Consider the following 26614-nt stretch of genomic DNA (forward strand, 5'->3'; position numbering starts at 1 on the left):
AAAAAATGTGTTCACCCTCGCACCGCAGCTCTTTCATCCTCACACCGCGGCTCTTTCGTCCTCACACCGCGGCTCTTTCGTCCTCACACCGCGGCTCTTTCACTCTCACACCGCGGCTCTTTCGTCCTCACACCGCGGCTCTTTCACTCTCACACCGCGGCTCTTTCACTCTCACACCGCGGCTCTTTCGTCCTCACACCGCGGCTCTTTCACTCTCACACCGCGGCTCTTTCGTCCTCACACCGCGGCTCTTTCGTCCTCACACCGCGGCTCTTTCGTCCTCACACCGCGGCTCTTTCTGCATGAGCAGCTTTTCTCCACCATGAACTATGTGAAAAACATGAGGCCTCACAGACGACAGGAGCAGACGCATTCACCAGGGAAAAGAGATTTATGCAGAGATCTTGCAGATACTCTAGTTGTATATCGTTAAAACAGAATATACAGTGTTATCTTTATTTTACATATCAAAACGTTTCTGGCTCCCAGTGTTTTTGGTTGTTGTTTTTTTGTTGAAACTGGGTCCAAATGGCTCTTTGGGGGTTAAAGGTCACCAACCCCTGGACTAGAATCGTTCAGTCATCAGATTTGAAACTTTTATTTAATTAAAAGTTGTTCATTTTGTGCTGTAGTTGAACTTAAAGTACAATCTTTACAGGCACGTTTCATTTTACACATTTCAGCACATTTTTGATGATAAAAAGTATAAATATATTTATTTTATTTCAACATTGTGCACGTACAGTCAGTTTTGGGACAGACTTTGTTGCATGTTCAGTGTTTGAGTCAGACATTTTAGTTTCGACTGGTGAATCTTAAGTGTTTTCCGTGAGTGTGGACTGACGTTTATGTCTCTGACCGAGCGGCTCCTCCTGAAAGTTGAAGGTGACTAAATGTGATTGTATTGTAAACATGGGGGTATAAATTTGACCTTTGCCCTTTTCCTGTGGTGTAAAACTCAGCTGCTGATGTGTGCAGTTTGTGACAGCGCTGGTCTCATCATATTCAACAAATGTTTAAGTTTGGAGATGTTAAATGAGACTCACAGAGAGCTGAGTCAGACACTGATCTACGACGAGCTGAAAACCACATACAGAGATAATGTGTTTGTAATTAGCCCATTAGCTCCATTTTCTGTGAGTTATAATGAAGCTGTGAACCCTTTATACATCTATTTTTATTGTTTTTCTGCAGTGGGCTGTTAGCACCAGACACTTGCTGTTGCTAATGCTCAGTGTGATTATTATTTCAAATCATTAGCATGTGAAAAAGAGAGCGCTCAGAGAGATCGTAGCAACGCTGCAGTGAAGAGGAGTGTTTGGACTTTTAGGTCAATTAGATAAACGGAAATTCACTAAATAACATCAGCAACAACCACAGACTGTGTAAAGAAGTGACTGAAACGACACCACAGCTTCAGCTCCAAATGAAGCTCACCGAGGCTAACAGTTATAGCGGCTAATCTGGAGCAGAGTTACATATTTGGAATTCTGACCAAAGTAACTGATACAAATTCACAGGCCAAACTCAGTATTTACTGAAAAATGTGCTGTGTCTGATGTGTAACATTTAACCTTTTACATGTGGAAACAAACTTTAGATTTGTTAAAACACAAAATAACACAAACAACTGAAGCCGGATATTACAAACAAATGACACATCAGGAGTATTAATTTATTATTAATTTATTATTTAAATAGATTATGTCTCTGTAGTAATTCATTTGGCTGAGGCGACCAGTTGGTCGCTAATGACTCTCAACAGAAAAGAACAGGAGCATTCTGGGATTTGTAGTAGCAGCTTTAAGGCACATTTGAACTCACAGGTCAAATATAATTACACCACGGGCCAGATTTGGCCCCCGGGCCTGGGTTTGACATATGTGGTCTATGACACACTTTCATATAAGTGTTAAGGGATTTTTACACTTCCTGAGAATATTTGACTTTCCACATTAAAACTTTATCTAAGCCAGGTTCATCAGGGATAAACATTTTCTAAAGTGACTTTTAGGATGAAGTCGTTCTAGACACTGACCAACCAAAAGGACAAAACAGAGAGTTATCTCAAAATAAAACAAATACTGCAGAGGAGCAGATGCAGTACCACAGTTTGAGAAACACTGTCATAGAGAATCTAAAGCTCCACATGGACCAGGTGTTTTTACGAGTCGTATCTAGCTGCAGGAATCATGGTACAATATGAAATTAAGTTCTTGTGAGAGAAAAGGTGTAACTATTACACAGCTGCTGTGTCCAAAAGCTTCAGAGAATCTTCAGACAGTTTAAGATTCTGGTTTATTTCAAACCTACAAACATTTAAAGACACAAACTGGTTCATCCAAAGGACAAAACCCTGAGACACAAAGTGATGTGTCTCCTCCATTCAGTGAAGAGTGAGCGTCACACTGGAGAAACTAAACACTCCACAAGAGAATGAACCAACACGAGAGAGAACAGCTCAGGACACAGTCTGCTGTTCATCTACATAAGAGAATAAACAGAGAGAACAGCTCAGGACACAGTCTGCTGTTCATCTACATAAGAGAATAAACAGAGAGAGAGCAGCTCAGGACACAGTCTGCTGTTCATCTACATAAGAGAATAAACAGAGAGAGCAGCTCAGGACACAGTCTGCTGTTCATCTACATAAGAGAATAAACAGAGAGAACAGCTCAGGACACAGTCTGCTGTTCATCTACATAAGAGAATAAACAGAGAGAGCAGCTCAGGACACAGTCTGCTGTTCATCTACATAAGAGAATAAACAGAGAGAACAGCTCAGGACACAGTCTGCTGTTCATCTACATAAGAGAATAAACAGAGAGAACAGCTCAGGACACAGTCTTCTGTTCATCTACATAAGAGAATAAACAGAACAGCTCAGGACACAGTCTTCTGTTCATCTACATAAGAGAATAAACAGAACAGCTCAGGACACAGTCTGCTGTTCATGTCCATCTCAAACACACTGACCACAACTTTGAACAGAGAGAGGGTCAGATCTGAGCCAGAGAAAAGAAATGGTTTGAGAGGAGAGTTAAAGAAGATATTTGTGTTAGAAAAGACAATCCCCCATCTATAACTCCAGCCTCAGAGCTACATCTAATCAAAACAATAGTGCTAGCCAGTATGCTAGTAGCCAGTAACCTAATAGATGTGAGAGCATTAGGAGCCTGAACGATGATGCTAAATATGACTCAGGTGTGTTATTTTCAGAGTCGTTAGCTCCTCCTTCACACAGATATAAGTCAGTGTCCAGCAGGAATCTGACCAGAACTGAAGCAGAGACGAGCAGACAAACATCTTCACTTTCGTCCAGTGAATGTAAATACAATGTGTCTTTTGCTCTGGGGGTTTCCAGCCCTGATTCACCAGATAAATAACAAATCACCCTCCTCCACCCTCCTCCACCCTCCTCCACCCTCCTCCTTCACCTTTACCGTCTGTTGCAGTGTGTCTATTAAAATAAAGCAGAAAGTACCATCAGATCCTGACGCCTCTCGTACGCTCACACTTATAGCCCCGCCCACGTCTCCATGAACAGCGTCTCTATAGAAACGGCGTTGCGTACTGACCCTTTGGCTCTTTACAGCGGCTCCCCTCGCGGCTCCACTCGCTCTGATCTGAGTGTGTGTGTGGGAGCAGCGTGGAGCAGATATTGACTTTAGAGTGAAGCAGAGAGGGGAATATTTTTATATGCGGAGCTGAAATGGTCGAGGCGTAAATGAAGAGCGTTTATGAGGAAGAGGAAGGAGGAAGAGGCCACATCCTGGACTCGCACACAGAGGAGCCAGCGTTTCAAAGGCTCCTCGGGTTTTCTTTGGTTATGAAATCTGAAGTGGAAAAGTAAAGTTATGTTGTATATTTTTGGTGGATCTGTGCGACCCTGACGATTTAAATTCTGAAAAATATGTTTGAGGGAAATAAATCCTGAATCGTATCAGAGTTGATTTAATGAAGGTGTTTTACAAACCGCTCATTATACAGACAACAGTAAGTCTCAATATGTTCATGATTATTTAAGTGGTCAAATATTATTTTGATGCTTGCTAGCTCACTGTGTTTCAAAGGGTTGTGCTAATAGTCACTTTTATTAAAACATCAGAAAACATAAAACTATTAAAATTCAAATTAATTCAAAGAAAGACGACCCAATTGTTTAAATGTGTCATACTTCAGTTTGTGCAGCTGTTTAAATGTTTATTATGCCTCAAAAATAGCATTAGCATGTTAGCATTACAGTTAGCATTCAGACGCAAACATGTCTCTGTATTTAACATGTCGTCAGTGACGTCCACCTGCAGCTCCCTGTCACTGTCTGACCCTAACCCCCTGACCTGTGACCCCTGACCCACCCACAGCTCCCTGTCACTGCCTCATCTTTAAATCTTTGTTCATTTTGTCGTGGCTCTGTTGTACAGATGTAGTGACGCTGACGGTGAGTTTGGGGGCGCTCTACTGCACAGAGACTGTTGATGTGGTGTTTTTGAAGCCAGTGAAGCCTCTTTCTCCTCCTCTTCCTCATTCCCGGCCTCATCCTTCTCCTTCTCCTCCTCCTCTCCCTCCTCCTCCTCCTCATCATCTGTTTGGAACAATCTGACTGAGACCCATCCTCAATCAGTCAGTGTTTATTTATAGAGCACTGTACAACACTCAAGGTGACCAAAGTGCTTTTCAGTAAAATCAAACTAAAAACAAGATAAAATCAAACTAAAACAGTAAAAAGAATAAAATAGAATAAAATACATGAGTTTGGGTCCAGCCACAGAGAAGATCACCCCAGTGTTTGGATTTAGTTCACAGAACTTCCAAAATGAGTTGATCAGACCATGGATTTAGACCAACAGTTCATCAAAAACAAAAAACATCCATCAAAATGTGTGTGTCATTGTTTCATTGTGTCATTGTGTGGTTGTTTCGTTGTGCGGTTGTGTCATTGTGTTGTTGTGTCGTTGTGTCATTGTGTTGTTGTGTGGTTGTGTGGTTGTTTCATTGTGTTGTTGTGTCGTTGTTTCATTGTGTTGTTGTGTCGTTGTGTCATTGTGTCATTGTGTGGTTGTGTGGTTGTGTGGTTGTTTCGTTGTGTCATTGTGTGGTTGTGTTGTGTCCAGGGTCTCTGCACATCTGGTATCATCTGAAGAAGAACATGAGTCCTGAAGTGCTCAGCCCCAGCCCCAGTGACCTCGCAGACGGACAACTCCACAGAGTCCGAATCCACAGGGTCAGCGGCAACGTTTATGTCCAGGTGGGACACGCACACACACGTGTCCAGGTGGGACACACACACATGTGTCCAGGTGGGACACAACACACACACGTGTGGCTGTACATTATACACGTCGTTACATAAACAGTTCCGTTGTGACGTCGTGTCTTCGTGGTCGTTTCAGGAGCTTCATCAGTTTAAAGTCCAAAATGTCATAAATAAAACATAATCTTTTTTCAGGCAGAGTCTTGAGTAAAATAAAAGTTGTCCTGGTCCTTCAGACTCTGTGTGGTGTTTTTTATGCACAGATATAATTTAAATAAAATATAAAGTGTGTAAAGTCTCAGTCATTATGTGTCATTTTACTCTTGACGTGTTACAATCTTTGACGTTATTATAAGAAAAAACATTTATATATTTATTACTTTGTCAAAGTAAAACATCTGCTTCAGCTTCAGGAGTTCAGTTTGAAGCTTTAGAGGTTTAAGTTCAGACGTTTTCCCCTCAAAAACACAAAAACAAACCTGGAACAACTCGGTTTGTTTCATGTTTGAGTCACACTTTATTATTATTATTATTTAACATCTACAAACATCAAAATGTCAAGTTCCACCTTGTGATGTCATCAAGTGGGAGTTTTCAAGTGAACAGATCAGCCTAAAGAGAGAGGAGACGAGAGGAGGAGAGGAGAGGAGGAGACCAGAGGAGGAGACGAGAGGAGGAGACGAGAGGAGAGGAGAGGAGGAGACGAGAGGAGGAGAGGAGACGAGAGGAGGAGACGAGAGGAGGAGAGGAGAGGAGGAGAGGAGACAAGGAGAGAAGACAAGAGAAGGAGAGGAGACCAGAGGAGGAGACAAGAGGAGGACAGGAGACCAGAGGAGGAGACCAGAGGAGGAGACCAGAGGAGGACAGGAGACCAGAGGAGGAGACCAGAGGAGGAGACAAGAGGAGGACAGGAGACCAGAGGAGGAGACCAGAGGAGGAGAGCAGTGTTCAGGTTCACAGCTCCTTTTCCCTTTAGTTCAGTCGATTCTCCAGGACTGAAATGATCTAAATGATCTAAATGATTCTAGTGAAGGTGGAGTTTAAAATGTCCTGGATCACCACATGATGACATCACAAGGTGGAACAGAGTGTTTTCTCTGCAGGTGTGTGTGTTAAATGTGTGCTCCAGGTGTGTGTGTTAAACGTGTGCTCCTGGTGTGTGTGTGCAGGACCTCGGTGTAATCCGCCGCTTTAACTCTGTGTGAAATGATTAAACGTCTAAATTACATAAAGTCGCTGTTGTCGGGTGAACATTTAAAGTCCATGTTTTATTTTTAGGTTTGATTTGGCGAGGGCAGAATGAGACTAAATTATTCCACACCTCACCTTTAAATATCATAAAACACAAAATACGCCAAGTGAAAATATAATCAGGGAAACGCCGAGCCACAAATTGAATTATCTCATATCTGCAATAAAACCCTCCCACCTGTTTACGGCGCCGGCGTGTTTTTCAAACGGCACAAATACGAGTTAAATGAACGCCGTACGAGACGCGCTCAAATCAATTTCTCACTGAATGAAATCTATTCCTCGCCTCCACAGAGCTGATCTATAGGAGTAACGGCGGCGTTTATTTAGCCCGAGCGAGTGTAATCACGGCGTGCTTTAGTGCAGGTCGTCGTGTCAAGTGATGCATCAGACGCCGGAGTGAAACGGGCCGAGACGCTTTGAATCACGTCGTGTTTCACTGCGCGAGGACGATCTGTTTACGCCGGCGACGCTCGTCCTGATCCATAAAACGCCGGGAAACGCCGCGGTCGCCGTTTTCTCCGTGTGCGTTTCTTGTAACTGACTGACTGTTATTTAATTTCCACCAGATCGACCAGGACGAGCACAGAAAGTTCACGCTGTCGTCGGACGCAGAGCTGCTCCTCGTGCGGTCGCTGACATTGGGCAAAGTCACGCGTGAGTGTCCCGTTACCGCCGCGCAGGTCACTTCCTGTCTGCGAGTCTGTATCTGTGTCCTTGGTCTGAGCAGGGCAGGAGGCGTTCGGCGAGGAGGTGCGGCAGGCGGCGTCCAGGGGCTTCGTGGGATGTCTGTCCTCGGTCCAGTTCAATCACGTGGCTCCGTTGAAGGCGGCGTTGACCAGCAGGGGGAGCTCCGTGGTCAGTGTCCGAGGTCCGCTGGTCCAGTCCAACTGTGGAGTCCTGGCCGACTCTGCGTCTCACATCATGACAGGTGAAGCACGCCCTGGACACGGACGTTTAAAGCTGCACGATGTAACTTTTCAGGCGAGGGATTTGACACGGGGATAAATGTCTCTGAAATGTTCCACAGCTTGGTATTAAATATTTATCTCCATGGAAACAAGCAGGTAACACCACAAGGTCAATGTGATTTTAGATCTATAATGAGATAAATGCAAAACTCCCACTCTGTAAACGCTCTGTTCCACCCTGTGATGTCATCAAGTGGTAGTTTTTATTTTAACACATTTAATTTAGTAGAAATCTGCAGATCCAGACGATCCAAACCCCCGACACAGAACGTGACCCCGACACAGAACGTGACCCCGACACAGAACGTGACCCCGACACAGAACGTGACCCCGACACAGACGATACTGTTTAAATACATGTTTTTATTTAAATATATATTAGTGATATTTTTGTCTTAATCCTTTTCTCTTTAACTGTAAACAGGATATTTGATGTTTTATGTTTGACATTGTCTGTTTATATAAATGCACATATCTAACCTGCCGCCGCGTTACAAACAGGAAGTGATCATGGACGCACTTCCTGCTCCATCGACTCTGGCTCCAATTCACTTTCTATGTATTAACTGTCCCCTCTCTCTGTCTCCTCTGTGTCCCCTCTGTGTCCTCTGTCCTCTCTCTGTCTCTGCTGCTTCAGACTCATTCTGGTCTTAAATGTTCGTGTTAATCCTCTACATGATCCTGCCTTAGTCCATCTTTAAGTTTCCAAAACATTAAATACCGTTTGCTTTACAAACTTTCCTCTTTTGGGCCTTGCTGATGTTTTGTCGGTGTCTGTTACTCTGTGCAGATTTATCATCATCTTTAGTTATTTAGATCCATAAAACACTCAGTGGATTTGAGGGTAAACTATTGTTAATACTTTAGTGTTGTGTTTGTTTTATTGAGACGGTTCTGTCCTCCCTGTAGCTCCAGGAGCAGCACAGACTCCACAGGCTCCTCAAACGAGAGGCTCCCTGTCCTGTCTCCAGAGTGCGGGTCCCTGTAGGCCCCTGCGGCCCCTGGAGGCCCCTGCGGGCCCCCGTGGGCCCCTGTGGACCCCTGTGGACCCCTGTAGGCCCCTGCGGGCCCTTGTAGGCCCCTGTGGACCCCTGTGGGCCCCTGCGGCCCCTGTGGGCCCCTGTGGACACTCTGCAGCTTGGCTAATGGACCCTGCTCTTTGTTTCTCATACTTCATATTAGTCTTTAAACTATAAAAGTCCATGTGCTGTGATTCAAAGAAAGATGTTTTTATATTTTTGGGGAAGTAAATGAGTAGAACAGTGATGGTTTTGCTTGAAATGTTTCACAGTATGGCATTAAACTCTTCTATTGATACTTTGCAGTGAGATCATTCTGAGGGTGTTCTACATGCATCTCTATGGTTTTAAGTCTGAAAACTCAAGAAAATCCCAAAGTGTTTTAATTTACAACTAAAATGTGAGAGTGAGTCACTGAAAAACTGTGGGCTAATGCTAATGCTAATGCTAATGCTAGCGTGTGACTGTGATGTTATTTGACTTGTTTAACAGTTCAAATCAACTCCAACTAAAGTCAAATCTTTTTAGTCCGACTGTGTTAAAACAAAGCTTAAATTAAAGTCTAACAGAGATTCAGACAGAACGGTGCCTACAGTTAGCATCACTCCCACAGTTGATGACATCAGCCGCAAAGTATCAGTCCTGTATTTATTCAAGTGCAGGTGTTTTTAGTGCTCAAAAACACCCAAACTGTGCATTCTTATTATGAGCAGGGTCCAAACACAGACTGTTTATATAAATGGACGTGGCTAACGAGCTAACAAGCTAGCCACCGCGTTACAAACAGGAAGTGGTCATGGATGCACTTCCTGCTTTATTGACTTGTATTAACCCTATACGTATTTGATCCTGGGGTTTTTATTTCACTGTTGGCCTGCTCGTTTCCATGGAGATAGATTAATGCTTTACTGTGTGGCATTAACGCTCATAACATGTACATTTGTAAAACTGACACTCGTCCATCACATCTGCCGTGAAAACCTTGTCCTTGTTTTTCATCGTGTTCTGGAGTTCTCGGGCGCGTCCCGTCATAAAGAGGCTTTAGGGCGGGTCACGCTCCCTGGAACATGCACCGACGTTTTTACTGAGGATGAAACTGCACATTTATGGAACGTGATTTTGTCGACGCGCTGAATGAATACAGATATAATACAGATATGTGTTTAAACGAGGCGCCGCTTAAGCTCCGCCTCCCTGTGCCTGGGTAAAGTGTTAATGATCTGCTGTTTGTGTTTGACGCAGACAAAGGAGCCGCCAATAAAAGAGAAACTCAGAACGACTCGCCCAAGGACCTGGCTGTGATCGCAGGTGTGTTCAGTCTCCACACACACCTACACACACATGCACATACACACACGCACATGCACACATACACACACATACACACTGTTACATTTGGAGTCAGTTCAGTCCAGCTCGTCTCTTAAAGGGACGTGCTTGTTCTTTGTAAATGAGGCGGGCACAGACCTCGGCCAAGGCTCTGAGGGATTAATACTGTTTTTATTCTGGTGCAGACTCATCGTACGACGCCGGGCGTTTTTAAGTCCATCAGATCAAGTCTCGATCGACAAAACAAACGGTTCAATTGAAAGAGCAAATAATAAATGAAAGACAAAAAGAGAAGAGGAGAATGAAGTTTAAAACCTCAGCTCCACATGAGCCACTCCTCAGGTCAAAAGTGTGTGTGTGTGTGTGTGTGTGTGTCTGCTCCTAACTTTAAATTTAAAGTGTTTTATCCTCCCAGAATCAGGATGTGCGTGTTTAGCATGCTAGTTGTTAGCTTTACCGTGACACAAAGCTCCGCCCTCATCTCTGAGAGTTGGAAATGCTCTTTTAAACTCATCATGGAGAGTAATCAGGATGTTCAGTTCAGTCTTTGAGCTTTTGTTCATCCAAAGCTTCAGTTTGATGTGAAAATAAGTTTCACACGTGAATAAAGTAAAGTGTAATATATATAATATATTATAATATATAAAAATAAATAAATAAATAAGGTCTATGCCCAAAGACACAAGAGCAGCAGCATCTTTCATCTGTGTGAGCAGGAATCGCACCACCACCCACCCCCATTCACCACCACCACAACCACTATCCACCCACCACCACTCCCTCTCTTCTCTCTCTCTCCCTCTCTTTTCTCTTTAATCCAGTTTCTCTCTCTCTCTCTCTCTGCAGGTGTGGTCACGGCGGTGGTCTTCTCTCTCCTCCCTCTCTTCTCTCTCTCTTTAATCCCATCCCTCTCTCTCTCTCTCTGCAGGTGTGGTCATGGCGGTGGTCTCTCTCCTCCCTCTCTTCTCTCTCTCTTTAATCCCATCCCTCTCTCTCTCTCTCTCTCTCTGCAGGTGTGGTCATGGCGGTGGTCTCTCTCCTCCCTCTCTTCTCTCTCTCTTTAATCCCATCCCTCTCTCTCTCTCTCTCTCTGCAGGTGTGGTCACGGCGGTGGTCTTCATTGCGGGATGTGCCTTGGCGGTGGTCACTCGTCTGGTGTTTCAGCAGAGGAGAGCCCAGAGGAGCATGAAGGAGGAGCAGAGACAGAACATGTACACGGACTACACCCCCACGGACCCCCACCTCCACCCGTCTGTGCGGGACAGCGTGAAGGAGTACTACATCTGACTCCGCCCCCCGCAGAACGCCGCCACCACGGACCCGTGACGCGTCCTGACACCACACCTGACTTTGTGCCCTCGAGCTCGCGAGGGACCTGGGGCGTCCGTCCTGAAGCCCAGACTGAAGCAGGGGGCGGAGTCTCGACGTGACATGTTCTGTCGGGGAATAAACTGCTTCAGGGACATTTTAAAAAGCGTTACCACGGCGACAAACGTGACGACAGGGCGGCGCCGAACGGGCAGAACATTATGAGCACGTGCAGTTTGGGTTTGATTTGTTTGTTTCAGTTGGACGACGAAGCGAGATTTTTATCAAACACTTCAGTAGCGTTCCATTTTTGGAGCTTTTTTTGATAATCAACACAGACGAAACAAAACAACAGACAGAAAAGAGCTGAAACGGGGAAGAACTGAAACAGGGAAGAGCTGAAACGGGGAAGAGCTGGAACAGGGAAGAGCTGGAACAGGGAAGAGCTGAAACAGGGAAGAGCTGGGACAGGGAAGAGCTGGAACAGGGAAGAACTGAAACAGGGATGAGCTGAAACAGGGAAGAGCTGGAACAGGTGAGGGGCTGAAACAGGGAAGAGCTAAAACGAGGAAGAACCGAAACAGGGAAGAGCTGGAGCAGGAAAGATCTGGAACAGGGATGAGCTGAAACGGGGAAGAACTGAGACAGGTGAGGGGCTGAAACAGGAAAGAGCTGAACCAAAGAAGAGCTGAACCAGATGAGTGGCCGAAACAGGGAAGAGCTGAAACAGGTGAAGGACTGAAACAGGGAAGAGGCTGAAACAGGGAAGAGCTGAATCATGTGGGGCTGAAACATGCTTCTTCTGTCTCTCGTCATAATGTTTTGCCTTATGCACTGATGCCTTTTGTTCAGATGGTGTTGAGGTTGAACTCTGCTGATCCGTGTCCAAAGCTCAAGGAAACGTGCTGTAGATCAGATGTGACGATGTTTCAGAAGAAGAAGAGGAACAGGGGCTGAAACTGCCTTTACCGAGTGCCTAAAACACACACACATTTTTACTGCTTTTTTAAAAATTATTTACTGGTGAAATTTACACAAAGGCAGGTCCACTAACATCGAGAGAAGGTCATTGTCACGGCTCGCTCTGATGAGCCACGGCTCGCTCTGATGAGCCACGGCTCGCTCTGATGAGCCACGGCTCGCTCTGATGAGCCACGGCTCGCTCTGATGAGCCACGGCTCGCTCTGATGAGCCACTGCTCGCTCTGATGAGCCACGGCTCGCTCTGATGAGCCACGGCTCGCTCTGATGAGCCACGGCTCGCTCTGATGAGCCACGGCTCATCTTTTCAAAGTTAGACACACATACACTTAGAGCTTTAAGTCATGTTCTTTTAGTCCTACATCAGAAACTCTGATCTATGGATCACTTTCACTGGAGCATGCTAACAGCTAACAGAGCTAACAGCTAACAGAGCTAACAGCTAACACAGCTAACAGCTAACACAGCTAACAGCTAACACAGCTAACAGCTAAAGCCCTGCAGAGACTCAGATCTTCTTTTTGACTGTCCTCATGATGATGATGTACTTGTTTTACTACTGTTTTTGTTTTTTTCCTTTAAAGTCGACATATGTACCACACTCTTGTCCTGTCCATGTCCTCCCTCGTCATCGACTCATTTAGTTTCAGTCGTGTTTCAGTCCAGAGCCTCGTGGCTCCAGATCACAGAGCCTGGACTGTGGCTCATGTGTCGTCTTTAAAGTGACTTACATCTGCATATGTTTGTTTAAAGTCACCTTCATCCCTCTCATGGCTCGTCTTCATCCCTCTCATGGTTCGTCTTCATCCCTCTCATGGCTCGTCTTCATCCCTCTCATGGTTCGTCTTCATCCCTCTCATGGCTCGTCTTCATCCCTCTCATGGTTCGTCTTTGACTCGTCTTCATCCCTCTCATGACTCGTCTTCATGACTCGTCTTCATGACTCGTCTTCATGACTCATCTTCATCCCTCTCATGACTCATCTTCATGACTCATCTTCATCCCTCTCATGACTCGTCTTCATCCCTCTCATGACTCGTCTTCATGACTCGTCTTCATCCCTCTGGTGACTCGTCTTCATCCCTCTCATGACTCGTCTTCATCCCTCTCATGACTCGTCTTCATCCCTCTGGTGACTCGTCTTCATCCCTCTCATGACTCATCTTCATCCCTCTCATGACTCGTCTTCATGACTCATCTTCATCCCTCTCATGACTCGTCTTCATCCCTCTCATGACTCGTCTTCATGACTCGTCTTCATCCCTCTGGTGACTCGTCTTCATCCCTCTCATGACTCGTCTTCATCCCTCTCATGACTCGTCTTCATCCCTCTGGTGACTCGTCTTCATCCCTCTCATGACTTGTCTTCATCCCTCTCATGACTCGTCTTCATCCCTCTCGTGACTCGTCTTCATCCCTCTGGTGACTCGTCTTCATCCCTCTGGTGACTCTTCTTCATCCCTCTGGTGACTCTTCTTCATCCCTCTGGTGACTCGTCTTCATCCCTCTGGTGACTCGTCTTCATCCCTCTGGTGACTCGTCTTCATCCCTCTGGTGACTCTTCTTCATCCCTCTGGTGACTCGTCTTCATCCCTCTGGTGACTCATCTTCTTCCCTCTCATGGCTCGTCTTCATCCCTCTGGTGACTCGTCTTCATCCCTCTGGTGACTCGTCTTCATCCCTCTCATGACTCGTCTTCATCCCTCTGGTGACTCGTCTTCATCCCTCTGGTGACTCGTCTTCATCCCTCTCATGACTCGTCTTCATCCCTCTCATGACTCGTCTTCATCCCTCTCATGACTCGTCTTCATCCCTCTGGTGACTCTTCTTCATCCCTCTGGTGACTCGTCTTCATCCCTCTCATGACTCTTCTTCATCCCTCTGGTGACTCGTCTTCATGACTCGTCTTCATCCCTCTCATGACTCTTCTTCATCTCTCTGGTGACTCGTCTTCATCCCTCTCATGACTCTTCTTCATCCCTCTGGTGACTCGTCTTCATCCCTCTCATGACTCGTCTTCATCCCTCTCATGACTCGTCTTCATCCCTCTGGTGACTCGTCTTCATCCCTCTCATGACTCTTCATCCCTCTGGTGACTCGTCTTCATCCCTCTCATGACTCGTCTTCATCCCTCTCATGACTCTTCTTCATCCCTCTGGTGACTCGTCTTCATCCCTCTCATGACTCGTCTTCATCCCTCTCATGACTCGTCTTCATCCCTCTGGTGACTCGTCTTCATCATGTTGGCAGTGAGTGACTGGACTGACCGGAGCGGCTCCTTGACCCCGTGTCTTTTTGTGCCCGTGTGACTCTGGCGCCCCCTGTCTGAGTGAACATACCTCTGAGTGTTTAGCTGAACTCAAATGAGTAACAATGTGGTTCTTCTTCTCAATGATTTGTATAGCTGCAGTTTTATTAAGGAGATATTGTATAGATGTATAATTTATTAATAAAAGGGAACATTGTTCTTCTGCCTCACTTTATTTAAACTTTACATATTTAAGGTTTCTTACGTCATTGGTTTGGGAGGTTTGAAGAGAACTGCTTTTAAAGAACAGTATGAAATGTCACCAGAACAACAAACATTAACATTATAATTCTATATCAAACCTGCTGCTAACGCTCGGAAGATCGACTTTGGGGAAAGAAGGCGTCTGATTTGTCTGTTATTAATGTTCATATCCTGATTTACAGACACAATAGTGAAATAAAAACCCCAGGATCATGTAGAGGGTTAATACGAACATTTAAGACCAGAATGAGTCTGAAGCAGCAGAGACAGAGAGGACACAGTTTATACACAGAGAGTGAACTGGAGCCAGATCCACACCAGGTTCACTTCCCATTTGGAATGTGGCAGCACATTAGCTGTGTCCATTTATATAAAGTCTATGACTTGGACACAGGACAGTTCTTCAGTTAGAATAAAGGACAGTATTTTCTTGTTTAAAAAATAAATGAATAAACACCTCAATAGACAAACACCAACTCAATGCATTTAATCCAAAAACAAAGTCACTCACATTTAAGGATCAGTTTAGGGATGGGACAATATTAAAATTTAGACTCACGATTATTGTGACCAAAATAATCGCAATTAACGATATTATCATCAAGGCAGTATAATGTTACAGTGGGACTGAGGAGATCCTCAAAGTATTCCTTCCACCGCCCGACAACATCCCCAGTGGAAGTCAGCAGCTCTCCACCCGCACTGTAAACAGTGTTGGTGAAGCACTGCTTCCCCCTCCTCAATCTCTTTGAGGCTGTCCAATAGTCCTCCTCCATGGCCTCCCTGAACTCCTCCCAACCCTGCCTCAAGTCCCATGAGCCAGCAAGGCTTGATAGGACTCATTCTTCAGCCTGACAGCATCCCTTACTTCCGGTGTCCACCACCGGGTTCGGGGATTGCCGCCAAGACAAGCACCACAGACCTTACAACCACAGCTACGAGCAGCCGCATCGACAATAGAGGTGGAGAACATGGCCCACTCGGAGTCCATGTCCCCAGCCTCCCCCGGGATCAGGGAGAAGCTCTCCCGGAGGTGTGAGTTGAAACCCCCCTGACCGAGGGTTCCGTCAGACATTCCCAGCAGACCCTCATAATGCGCTTGTGCCTGCCAGGTCTGTCCACCTTCTCCCCCAGCGGATCAAACTCAGTTGACAGCTCTGCCCCTCTCTTCACCCGAGTGTCCAAGACATGTGGCCGGAGATCAGATGACATGACAACAAAGTTGATCATCAACCTCTGACCTGTGTCCTGGTGCCACGTGCACTGATGGACCTTGTGCTTGAACATGGTGTTTGTTATGGACAAACTGTGACTCGCATAGAGGTCCAATAACAGAACACCGCTCAGATAAGAGAGGCCATTCTTCCCGTTCACGCCTCTCCAGGTGTCCAGATGGACATTGAGGTCCCCGGTTAGTGCACTGTCTAGTACCCCTCCCAGAAGGCCAGGTACTCTGCACTGCTGTTTGGCCCATAGGCCGACACAACAGTGAGAGACCTGTTCCCGACCCGAAGATGCAGGGACGCGACCCTCTCGTTCACCAGGGTGAACTCCAACACGAGGCGGCTGAGCTGTGGGGCAATGAGCCCACCCCAGCTCGCCGCCTCTCCCCATGGACAGCACCAGAGGAATGGAGAGTCCAGCCTCTCTCGAGGAGTTGGGTTCCAGAGCCCAACTTGGAGGTGGAGGTGAGGTCAACTCTATCTAGCCGGTAACGCTCAACCTCCTGCACAAGCTCAGGCTGATTCCCCCATAGTAAGGTGACAGTCCTCCTCTGGCAGGTGGTGGGTCCATGGGAGGACGGCCCCCACGTTGCTCCTTCTGGGGACTCATCCATCACCCTGGCTGATGTTACCGAGGTGGTTGGCAAGTTCCTCAGTGGCAAGGCCTGGTGGACGAGATCCATCCCGAGTACCTCAAATCTCAAGGTGTTGTGAGGCTGTCTTGGCTGACACGTCTCTGTTAGATCGCGTGGCGGTCGGGGACAGTGCCACTGGATTGGCAGACCGGGATGGTGGTCCCTCTCTGGGGGACTGGAGGGTGTGATCCAATTACAGGAGAATCACACTCCTCAGCCTTCCCGGTAAGGTCTATTCCAGGAACTGGAGAGGAGAATCCGACCGATAGTCGAACCTCAGATTCAGGAGGAACAGTGTGGTTTTCGTCCCGGTCGTGGAACACTGGACCAGCTCTATACTCTCCATCGGGTCCTTGAGGGCTCATAGAGCCAGGACCTGCAGCAGGCACTGGGCCGGTTTTCAGCCGAGTGTGAAGCGGCTGGGATGAGAATCAGCTCCTCCAAATCCGAGGCCATGGTTCTCGACCGGAAAAAGGTGGTTTGCCCTCTCCGGGTGGGTGGTGAGTCTCTGCCTCATGTGGAGGAGTTCAAGTATCTCGGGGTCTTGATCAGTGAGGGAAGGATGGAGCGTGAGATTGACAGTTGGATTGGTGCAGCGTCTGCTGTGATGCGGTCGCTGTATCTGTCTAAAGAAGGAGCTGAGCTGGAAGGCAAAGCTCTCGATTTACCGTCAGTGTATGTTCCCACCCTCACCTATGGTCATGAGCTCTGGGTAATGACCAAAAGGACAAGGTCGTGGATACGAGCGGCCAAAATGAGTTTTCTCCATAGGGTGGCTGGGCGCTCCCTTAGGGATAGGGTGAGGAGCTCAGTCACACAGGAGGAGCTCGGAGTAGAGCCGCTGCTCCTACACGTCAGGCGGAACCAGCAGAGGTGGCTCGGGCATCTGCTCAGGATGCCTCCTGGACGCCTCCTTAGGGAGGTGTTCATGTCCCACCGGGAGACTGCTGCCCCCACGACCCGGCCCCAGATAAAAGGAAGAAAATGGACGGATGGACAGTATAATGTCCTCATTTGTGGACACCAGGACCTTGTAGAGGAAAAAAACTGTATTGTGGCCTAGACAACCCAAAAGCAAACTGTGCACTCAGCTGTGGAAAATCCTGTTCTGCTAGTGCTAACTTAGCGATAGCAAGGTCGACACAAACACAGATCCATACAAATCCAAACTAACACAAACTACATTCACTAGTTTATTTCTCATGGTGTTACTGATATTTTCAGCTCAAGTTTGTCAAACGATGCAGGATAGTTGTGTCGTAAATGTGCGTGTAAGTTGCTTGTGTAAGTTTGTGTAAGTTGCTCGTGTTTGTCCTCGGAGCCGTATCTTTTCTCCTTCAGACTCTGCAGTTCGGTGGCTCATCTTGTTGGTCTTGTTTTTCAAATCCATAATAATTCCACACATCAGACTTCACTTTCTTGAGTGGAGGATATAAATGTGTGGAGTCATCCGGATCCACTGCCCACGAGCCACGACGTGACTGAGGTCAAGAACCATCCACAAATCAGAACAGACAGATAACAAGTGTCACTGCTATGACAGAGCGCCCCCTTGTGGACAAACACCAGAACTACATCTAAACATTAAAACAGTGCCGTAAAGGCGATTATAATTGAGTGCAATGGTCACGATTATTAAAAAATGCCACAAATGATTCATTGTGGATCCTTTTTATAGCGATTAACAACAGTAGTGTATTTGGTCCCATTCCTGGATCAGGATCAGTTTTATTTGAAATATTGTAGGTGCAGAGATGAACAGCTGGACCTGAAGAGCCTGAACAGAGGAGATGTTTGAATCACTGTGAATACAAACATGATCTTCTGTCCTAGTCACTTTAGTTTCACACTGTAGTGAAACACACGCCGCTGCACATCTGCGCTGGTGGGAAACGGCGTAAACAGAGCGCTGCGGCGGCGTTCACAGTAATGTTTTATTGGCTCGTTGTGGGAGGAGACGTTCTGTCGCGTCACACAAGCTTCACATGTTTTTCTGAAGCTTCTGACGGCTTTAACAATGGGGTAAGGTTACATCATTATAGAGCAGAAACAGAGGACCATGTGATGGAGATAATTCTACCACAGGGGGCGCTGTGTGTCCCCTCCACCCGGGCCCTGGGTTTGTGTGGGGCCAAATATAAAAGTCAGTTTAACATAAGAAAACAGAAAAGAGGTTTATTATATCTGCCAAATCTCACAATGCGACGCCACTGTGACTTTTATTTAAGGAACGACGCACAGTTTCAGGCACCATGTCATTTTAGTATTTAACTTTTTGTCTTTACTACATAATTCCAAATATCTTACTTCATATGTGATGTCTTCTGTGTGAATATAGAGAGAGAAAACAGCCTGAGCAAAAACATCAGCTCTTCATCTTTTTCCTGACACGTTTTAGATTCAGAGCATTTTTTTCACTCAAACCTAAATCCTTGAGTTGATGGACAGTACAAGCCCCGCCCTCAGCCCCACCTCCAGCTCCATCTGCTCCAGGACACAGCGTTACACATAATTAATCGTCCCAATCCGCCTCAATGGGACAGAAATCACCCCCGCAGCCTGACGTAGACCCCATTTAACAACTGCTGCTCCCGACGACAAGCATCCAAATGTCTCTTTAGTGTCAGAGGCGTCGTCGCACAAAACCAGATCAGCTCCACCGGCTTCAGCAGCTCCACCAGCTCCACCAGCTCCACCGGCATCACCTCATCCTCTCCTGGACCCACACAGCCACAGGGCCCTGTACAAACTCTGGGATAACATCACAAACCAGGAAGGAGTTATTATTTCTGTCAAATAATGAGGCTGTACTGGTGTCCCTCGTCATTAGCGTGTTAGCGTGTTAGCATGTTTGAAGAGTTCTGCATTTGAGTGCTGACAAAAAGGACGTTTTCACCTACCCCCTATCTCCACCCACTTCTCTACACTCCTGATGATGCACCGTCAGACTCCAGGTCATACATGTTCACGGTTTAAAATGTTACAGCCGTTTAAAACAATAAAAACATGTGTGTTATGTAAGAGTTCACTCTGGAGACATGGGGCCAATCAGAAACTTTCAACAGAAAAGTCTAAAGAACTGTTTCTGTTCTGAAGATGTTTTAGACCAAATATAAAATAGATGTTATTGTGAATACTAATGTGTCTTGTTTAATGAGATGAGCAGCTCGAGTCTGGAGTCGGGCCAAAGTAAAGAAAACTTTAACCACAGAGGATCCTCCCTTTAGGATTTTACACATATACAAAAATACATATTTAAAAAGTGCGTCACGCCTCTCTCCTGACAGACGAGTCTGAAAACATCAATGTGACATAACACAGTGCACAGTGCTAACGCTAAATATGCTACATGTGTGAAATCCAGCGGCTTCACAAATTATCCTCATGTTTTGTTTCTTTGACATATCTCAGAGCTTCTGCTGTTAACAAGCTCTGCCCCTGAGTCTCTGTGGAAAGAAGCACAGTTTTGTTCTAGACAGACTTTGTTCAACTGTTTCATCAGGTCAATTCAAAATGTTCGTCCAAACTAAAGTGAGAGTCTGATGAAGTGTTTTTCTCAAAGTGACAGTTCTATATCAAGCTAATTAGCATGTTAGCAAGTAGCTAAACATGTAAGTTTGTCTGTGACGTGGAAAGAGCAGAATCATCAGGACTGACCTGAAGCTGCATCAAAACCTGGAGCTTCTGACCACGAGCTGCTTCATCTCGTCTGGAGCAAACACAGAGTTTCAAACTTAAATACAAAATGAGACAGTCAGGCTCTGGGACGATGCAAACAGTAGGTCAAACAGTAGGTCAAACAGTAGGTCAAACAGTAGGTCAAACAGCAGGTCAAACAGCAGGTCAAACAGTAGGTCAAACAGGTCAAACAGCAGGTCAAACAGCAGGTCAAACAGTAGGTCAAACAGGTCAAACAGTAGGTCAAACAGTAGGTCAAACAGTAGGTCAAACAGCAGGTCAAACAGTAGGTCAAAGAGCAGGTCAAACAGCAGGTCAAACAGTAGGTCAAACAGCAGGTCAAACAGCAGGTCAAACAGTAGGTCAAACAGCAGGTCAAACAGCAGGTCAAACAGTAGGTCAAACAGCAGGTCAAACAGTAGGTCAAACAGTAGGTCAAACAGTAGGTCAAACAGCAGGTCAAACAGTAGGTCAAACAGGTCAAACAGTAGGTCAAACAGTAGGTCAAACAGCAGGTCAAACAGCAGGTCAAACAGTAGGTCAAACAGGTCAAACAGTAGGTCAAACAGCAGGTCAAACAGCAGGTCAAACAGTAGGTCAAACAGGTCAAACAGTAGGTCAAACAGTAGGTCAAACAGGTCAAACAGTAGGTCAAACAGTAGGTCAAACAGCAGGTCAAACAGCAGGTCAAACAGTAGGTCAAACAGGTCAAACAGTAGGTCAAACAGCAGGTCAAACAGCAGGTCAAACAGTAGGTCAAACAGGTCAAACAGCAGGTCAAACAGTAGGTCAAACAGCAGGTCAAACAGCAGGTCAAACAGCAGGTCAAACAGCAGGTCAAACAGTAGGTCAAACAGTAGGTCAAACAGCAGGTCAAACAGCAGGTCAAACAGTAGGTCAAACAGGTCAAACAGCAGGTCAAACAGTAGGTCAAACAGTAGGTCAAACAGGTCAAACAGTAGGTCAAACAGGTCAAACAGTAGGTCAAACAGCAGGTCAAACAGTAGGTCAAACAGTAGGTCAAACAGCAGGTCAAACAGTAGGTCAAACAGTAGGTCAAACAGTAGGTCAAACAGCAGGTCAAACAGTAGGTCAAACAGTAGGTCAAACAGTAGGTCAAACAGTAGGTCAAACAGTAGGTCAAACAGCAGGTCAAACAGTAGGTCAAACAGCAGGTCAAACAGTAGGTCAAACAGTAGGTCAAACAGCAGGTCAAACAGCAGGTCAAACAGCAGGTCAAACAGCAGGTCAAACAGGTCAAACAGTAGGTCAAACAGCAGGTCAAACAGTAGGTCAAACAGTAGGTCAAACAGTAGGTCAAACAGCAGGTCAAACAGTAGGTTAAACAGTAGGTCAAACAGCAGGTCAAACAGTAGGTCAAACAGCAGGTCAAACAGTAGGTCAAACAGTAGGTCAAACAGCAGGTCAAACAGTAGGTCAAACAGTAGGTCAAACAGCAGGTCAAACAGTAGGTCAAACAGCAGGTCAAACAGTAGGTCAAACAGGTCAAACAGTAGGTCAAACAGCAGGTCAAACAGTAGGTCAAACAGCAGGTCAAACAGTAGGTCAAACAGGTCAAACAGCAGGTCAAACAGTAGGTCAAACAGTAGGTCAAACAGCAGGTCAAACAGCAGGTCAAACAGTAGGTCAAACAGTAGGTCAAACAGCAGGTCAAACAGTAGGTCAAACAGCAGGTCAAACAGTAGGTCAAACAGTAGGTCAAACAGTAGGTCAAACAGCAGGTCAAACAGTAGGTTAAACAGTAGGTCAAACAGCAGGTCAAACAGCAGGTCAAACAGTAGGTCAAACAGTAGGTCAAACAGCAGGTCAAACAGCAGGTCAAACAGTAGGTCAAACAGCAGGTCAAACAGTAGGTCAAACAGTAGGTCAAACAGCAGGTCAAACAGTAGGTCAAACAGCAGGTCAAACAGTAGGTCAAACAGGTCAAACAGCAGGTCAAACAGTAGGTCAAACAGTAGGTCAAACAGCAGGTCAAACAGCAGGTCAAACAGTAGGTCAAACAGTAGGTCAAACAGCAGGTCAAACAGCAGGTCAAACAGTAGGTCAAACAGTAGGTCAAACAGTAGGTCAAACAGCAGGTCAAACAGCAGGTCAAACAGTAGGTCAAACAGTAGGTCAAACAGCAGGTCAAACAGCAGGTCAAACAGTAGGTCAAAGAGCAGGTCAAACAGCAGGTCAAACAGCAGGTCAAACAGTAGGTCAAACAGTAGGTCAAACAGCAGGTCAAACAGTAGGTCAAACAGCAGGTCAAACAGTAGGTCAAACAGTAGGTCAAACAGCAGGTCAAACAGTAGGTCAAACAGCAGGTCAAACAGCAGGTCAAACAGTAGGTCAGACAGTAGGTCAAACAGTAGGTCAAACAGTAGGTCAAAGAGCAGTATTTATGTAGTATTTATTTAGTATTTATATTTATACAAATTAACCACTTTTAATTGTGATTCTTAACTTCCCTGAGGCCCAGAAAGGAGCTTTTAAATAAAATGCATTATCATTATTATTTATTTATTTAAACTTTATTTTATTTATTTATGTATTTATATATTTTTTGTTTTGAAGAATCTCAACACTGCAGTCTCTCAAGAATCTTTGTACATCTTTAAATAAACATTTTACCCCAAATTATTCTGCGATCCAGGCTCATGTTACAGAAACAAGACTCAGAGGTACTTCACAAGTCCAGCAGTACTACATCAGTACTACATCAGTACTCCATCAGTACTTCATCAGTACTTTGACTCACAGGATGGAGCTGTGACCTGGACAGGACCTTTAATATTTACAAGAGGAACTTAAAGAAAAGCAGGAAACAGCATTAAATCTGCAGGTAACAGTCTGTCAGTAGTACCAGATGCAGTAGTACTTGTGTAGTACATGCAATAGTACTTGTGCAGTACATGCAGTAGTACTTGTGTAGTACATGCAGTAGTACTTGTGCAGTACATGCAGTAGGACTTGTGCAGTACATGCAGTAGGACTTATGTAGTATATGCAGTAGTACTTGTGTAGTACATGCAGTAGTACTTGTGCAGTACATGCAGTAGTACTTGTGCAGTACATGCAGTAGTACTTGTGTAGTACATGCAGTAGTACTTGTGCAGTACATGCAGTAGTACTTGTGCAGTACATGCAGTAGTACTTGTGTAGTACATGCAGTAGTACTTATGTAGTACATGCAGTAGTACTTGTGTAGTATATGCAGTAGTACTTGTGCAGTACATGCAGTAGTACTTGTGCAGTACATGCAGTAGTACTTGTGTAGTACATGCAGTAGTACTTATGTAGTACATGCAGTAGTACTTGTGCAGTACATGCAGTAGTACTTGTGCAGTACATGCAGTAGTACTTGTGCAGTACATGCAGTAGTACTTGTGTAGTACATGCAGTAGTACTTGTGCAGTACATGCAGTAGTACTTGTGCAGTACATGCAGTAGTACTTGTGTAGTACATGCAGTAGTACTTATGTAGTACATGCAGTAGTACTTGTGTAGTATATGCAGTAGTACTTGTGCAGTACATGCAGTAGTACTTGTGCAGTACATGCAGTAGTACTTGTGTAGTACATGCAGTAGTACTTATGTAGTACATGCAGTAGTACTTGTGCAGTACATGCAGTAGTACTTGTGTAGTACATGCAGTAGTACTTGTGCAGTACATGCAGTAGTACATGTGTAGTATATGCAGTAGTACATGTGTAGTATATGCAGTAGTACTTGTGCAGCACATGCAGTAGTACTTATGTAGTACATGCAGTAGTACTTGTGCAGTACATGCAGTAGTACTTGTGTAGTACATGCAGTAGTACTTGTGCAGTACATGCAGTAGTACTTGTGTAGTATATGCAGTAGTACTTGTGTAGTATATGCAGTAGTACTTGTGTAGTATATGCAGTAGTACTTGTGTAGTACATGCAGTAGTACTTGTGCAGTACATGCAGTAGTACTTGTGCAGTACATGCAGTAGTACTTGTGTAGTACATGCAGTAGTACTTGTGCAGTACATGCAGTAGTACTTGTGTAGTACATGCAGTAGTACTTGTGCAGTACATGCAGTAGTACATGTGTAGTATATGCAGTAGTACATGTGTAGTATATGCAGTAGTACTTGTGCAGTACATGCAGTAGTACTTGTGTAGTACATGCAGTAGTACTTGTGCAGTACATGCAGTAGTACTTGTGTAGTATATGCAGTAGTACTTGTGTAGTATATGCAGTAGTACTTGTGTAGTATATGCAGTAGTACTTGTGTAGTACATGCAGTAGTACTTGTGTAGTAGACGTGGTACTTTCACATCACACTTGATCCCAGCAGCTCATAAAGTAAAACACTGACACATCGTCAATAGAAGCATTAAAGCAACTGCCAGGGACATGACGAGAACCACCGCCCCGCACCCACTCCCCCTGCACCCACACCCTGCACCCACTCCCCCTGCACCCACACCCCGCACCCACTCCCCCTGCACCCACACCCTGCACCCACTCCCCCTGGACCCACGCCCCGCACCCACTCCCCCTGCACCCACACCCACACCCTGCCCCCACTCCCCCTGCACCCACACCCCCTGGACCCACTGCCCCGCACCCACTCCCCCTGCACCCACACCCTACACCCACTCCCCCTGCACCCTACACCCACACCCTACACCCACTCCCCCTGCACCCACACCCCGCACCCACTCCCCCTGCACCCACACCCTGCACCCATGGTACTGAAGCTGCAAGGCCCCACACAGCACACACAGACTAGGGCCTGTTTTGTATATTAGAAAAAAAACACATATTTATCCTCCTGGACCTGGCGTCCTCATGTGGACAACACATTTTGGGTCGTCTAGGCCACAATGCAAATTATTAGGAGAATAAGAAAAGCAACAATGCAAACATTTTCAATTTAGAATCTTTTTAAGAGTTTAGAAAGTTCAGACTTTTGTTTTTTGTAAAGTCACTTCTCCTGCTCCTGTCTCTTCACATGAGACACATTGTTCCAAGAGGCACAATTGTTGTGTCTCATTTTGTTTTTAGAAATGTTTTAGAACAAATGTCCTCATATGTGGACATCATTTTTCTACAACATAATGTAAAAAGATAATTCTGTGTTTTTAAAAATAACAGAGACATTAAAGCAGGTCCTGAAAGAGCTCAGGTCTGAGGAGGTTAAAGTGCGTCACGCCTCTCTCCTGACAGACGAGTCTGAAAACATCAATGTGACATAACACAGCGCACAGTGCTAACGCTAAATATGCTACATGTGTGAAATCCAGCGGCTTCACAAATGATCCTCATGTTTTGTTTCTTTGACATGTCTCAGAGCTTCAGCTTCAGCTGTTAACAAGCTCTGCCCCTGAGTGTCTGTGGAAAGAAGCACAGTTTGATTCTACACAGACTTTGTTCAACTGTTTCATATCAGGTCAATTCAAAATGTTCTTAGTTTAAATGTCACTCTCTGTGTCCAGTCTCTGTGTGTCCAGTCTCTGTGTGTCCAGTCTCTGTGTGTCCAGTCTCTGTGTGTCCAGTCTCTCTGTGTCCAGTCTCTGTGTGTCCAGTCTCTATGTGTCCAGTCTCTGTGTGTCCAGTCTCTGTGTGTCCAGTCTCTGTGTGTCCAGTCTCTCTGTGTCCAGTCTCTGTGTGTCCAGTCTCTGTGTGTCCAGTCTCTGTGTGTCCAGTCTCTATGTGTCCTCTTTATCTGAGGGAGTCACTGCAGTCCTATGTTCCTCCTAGAGCCCTGAGGTCAGAGGTCTGAGGTCAGAGGTCAGTGGTCAGCTGACCAGCTCCTGCTGCTGTGCCCATATCAAAATGGTTGTGGCTGTTGTTAGTTCTGTTTCCTCTCAGTGTCTCTGTCACTACCTGAGGACTAAACGAGCTGCTCCTGTGTCTGATCCTCTTGGTTCACACTGAGGTTCCATCAGCTGTTCACTTTAAATCTTTTGTCTGTGGATGTTCAAAGCCTTAGATATTTCTGTTTTAGATGAAGCGAGTCCGTCCGGACAGTAGTCCATTTGCTTATGCGTTGCTATGGTGATGAACACTGACTGCTGCTGAACTATCTGTGCAGTTATACAACAATAATGCACTGCTGTTAGTCCTAGAATCCACTGACCGTGGCATCTGGCTCAATTTAATCATTATTTTTATCTTTGCACAAATAGTAGCAGAAACAGAAACTTAACAGTCAATGTTTTGATTTGACCAGATTGGTCATTTCTACGACAGTGACCTGTGCCTGACCACTGCAGCTGAACATAAGTGAAAGTGAAACTAAATGTCTGCCTTTATTCTAATCAGACCAGAGCTCTGAAGTGCAGGGCTCTTGCTCTTGTGTTCGTGTGAATGTCAGCAGCTCTGGTGAAGTTGATAATACGCCGTGACCTTTACATCAGAAACACAGCGCTCTTCAGATCGATCAGACTTGACGCTGTACAAATAGGCTCGTTGT

At 45.6% G+C, this 26614-nt stretch overlaps 2 protein-coding genes and 1 long non-coding RNA gene across 3 annotated transcripts in view; 1 reads left to right on the top strand and 2 right to left on the bottom strand.

Annotated features, from left to right (window-relative positions):
* Positions 1-11141, top strand: part of LOC117389683 (contactin-associated protein-like 5) — a 90878-nt gene extending 79737 nt beyond the window's left edge. The window contains exons 19-23 of the mRNA XM_033987395.2: positions 5115-5248; positions 7075-7162; positions 7236-7436; positions 9738-9803; positions 10921-11141. Of these exons, the coding sequence (XP_033843286.1) occupies positions 5115-5248; positions 7075-7162; positions 7236-7436; positions 9738-9803; positions 10921-11111 (680 nt within the window). The 3' untranslated portion in view covers positions 11112-11141. The remainder of the gene's footprint in view (positions 1-5114; positions 5249-7074; positions 7163-7235; positions 7437-9737; positions 9804-10920) is intronic.
* Positions 1-26614, bottom strand: part of LOC129457284 (uncharacterized) — an 84675-nt gene that overhangs the window by 16769 nt on the left and 41292 nt on the right. The window lies entirely within an intron of this gene.
* The window catches only part of ndufa10 (NADH:ubiquinone oxidoreductase subunit A10), a 39181-nt gene that overhangs the window by 500 nt on the left and 12067 nt on the right, over positions 1-26614 (bottom strand). The gene's annotated exons all lie outside the window — the stretch shown is intronic.

Source organism: Periophthalmus magnuspinnatus, chromosome 21 (assembly GCF_009829125.3).
Source record: "Periophthalmus magnuspinnatus isolate fPerMag1 chromosome 21, fPerMag1.2.pri, whole genome shotgun sequence".
NCBI lineage: Eukaryota > Metazoa > Chordata > Actinopteri > Gobiiformes > Gobiidae > Periophthalmus > Periophthalmus magnuspinnatus.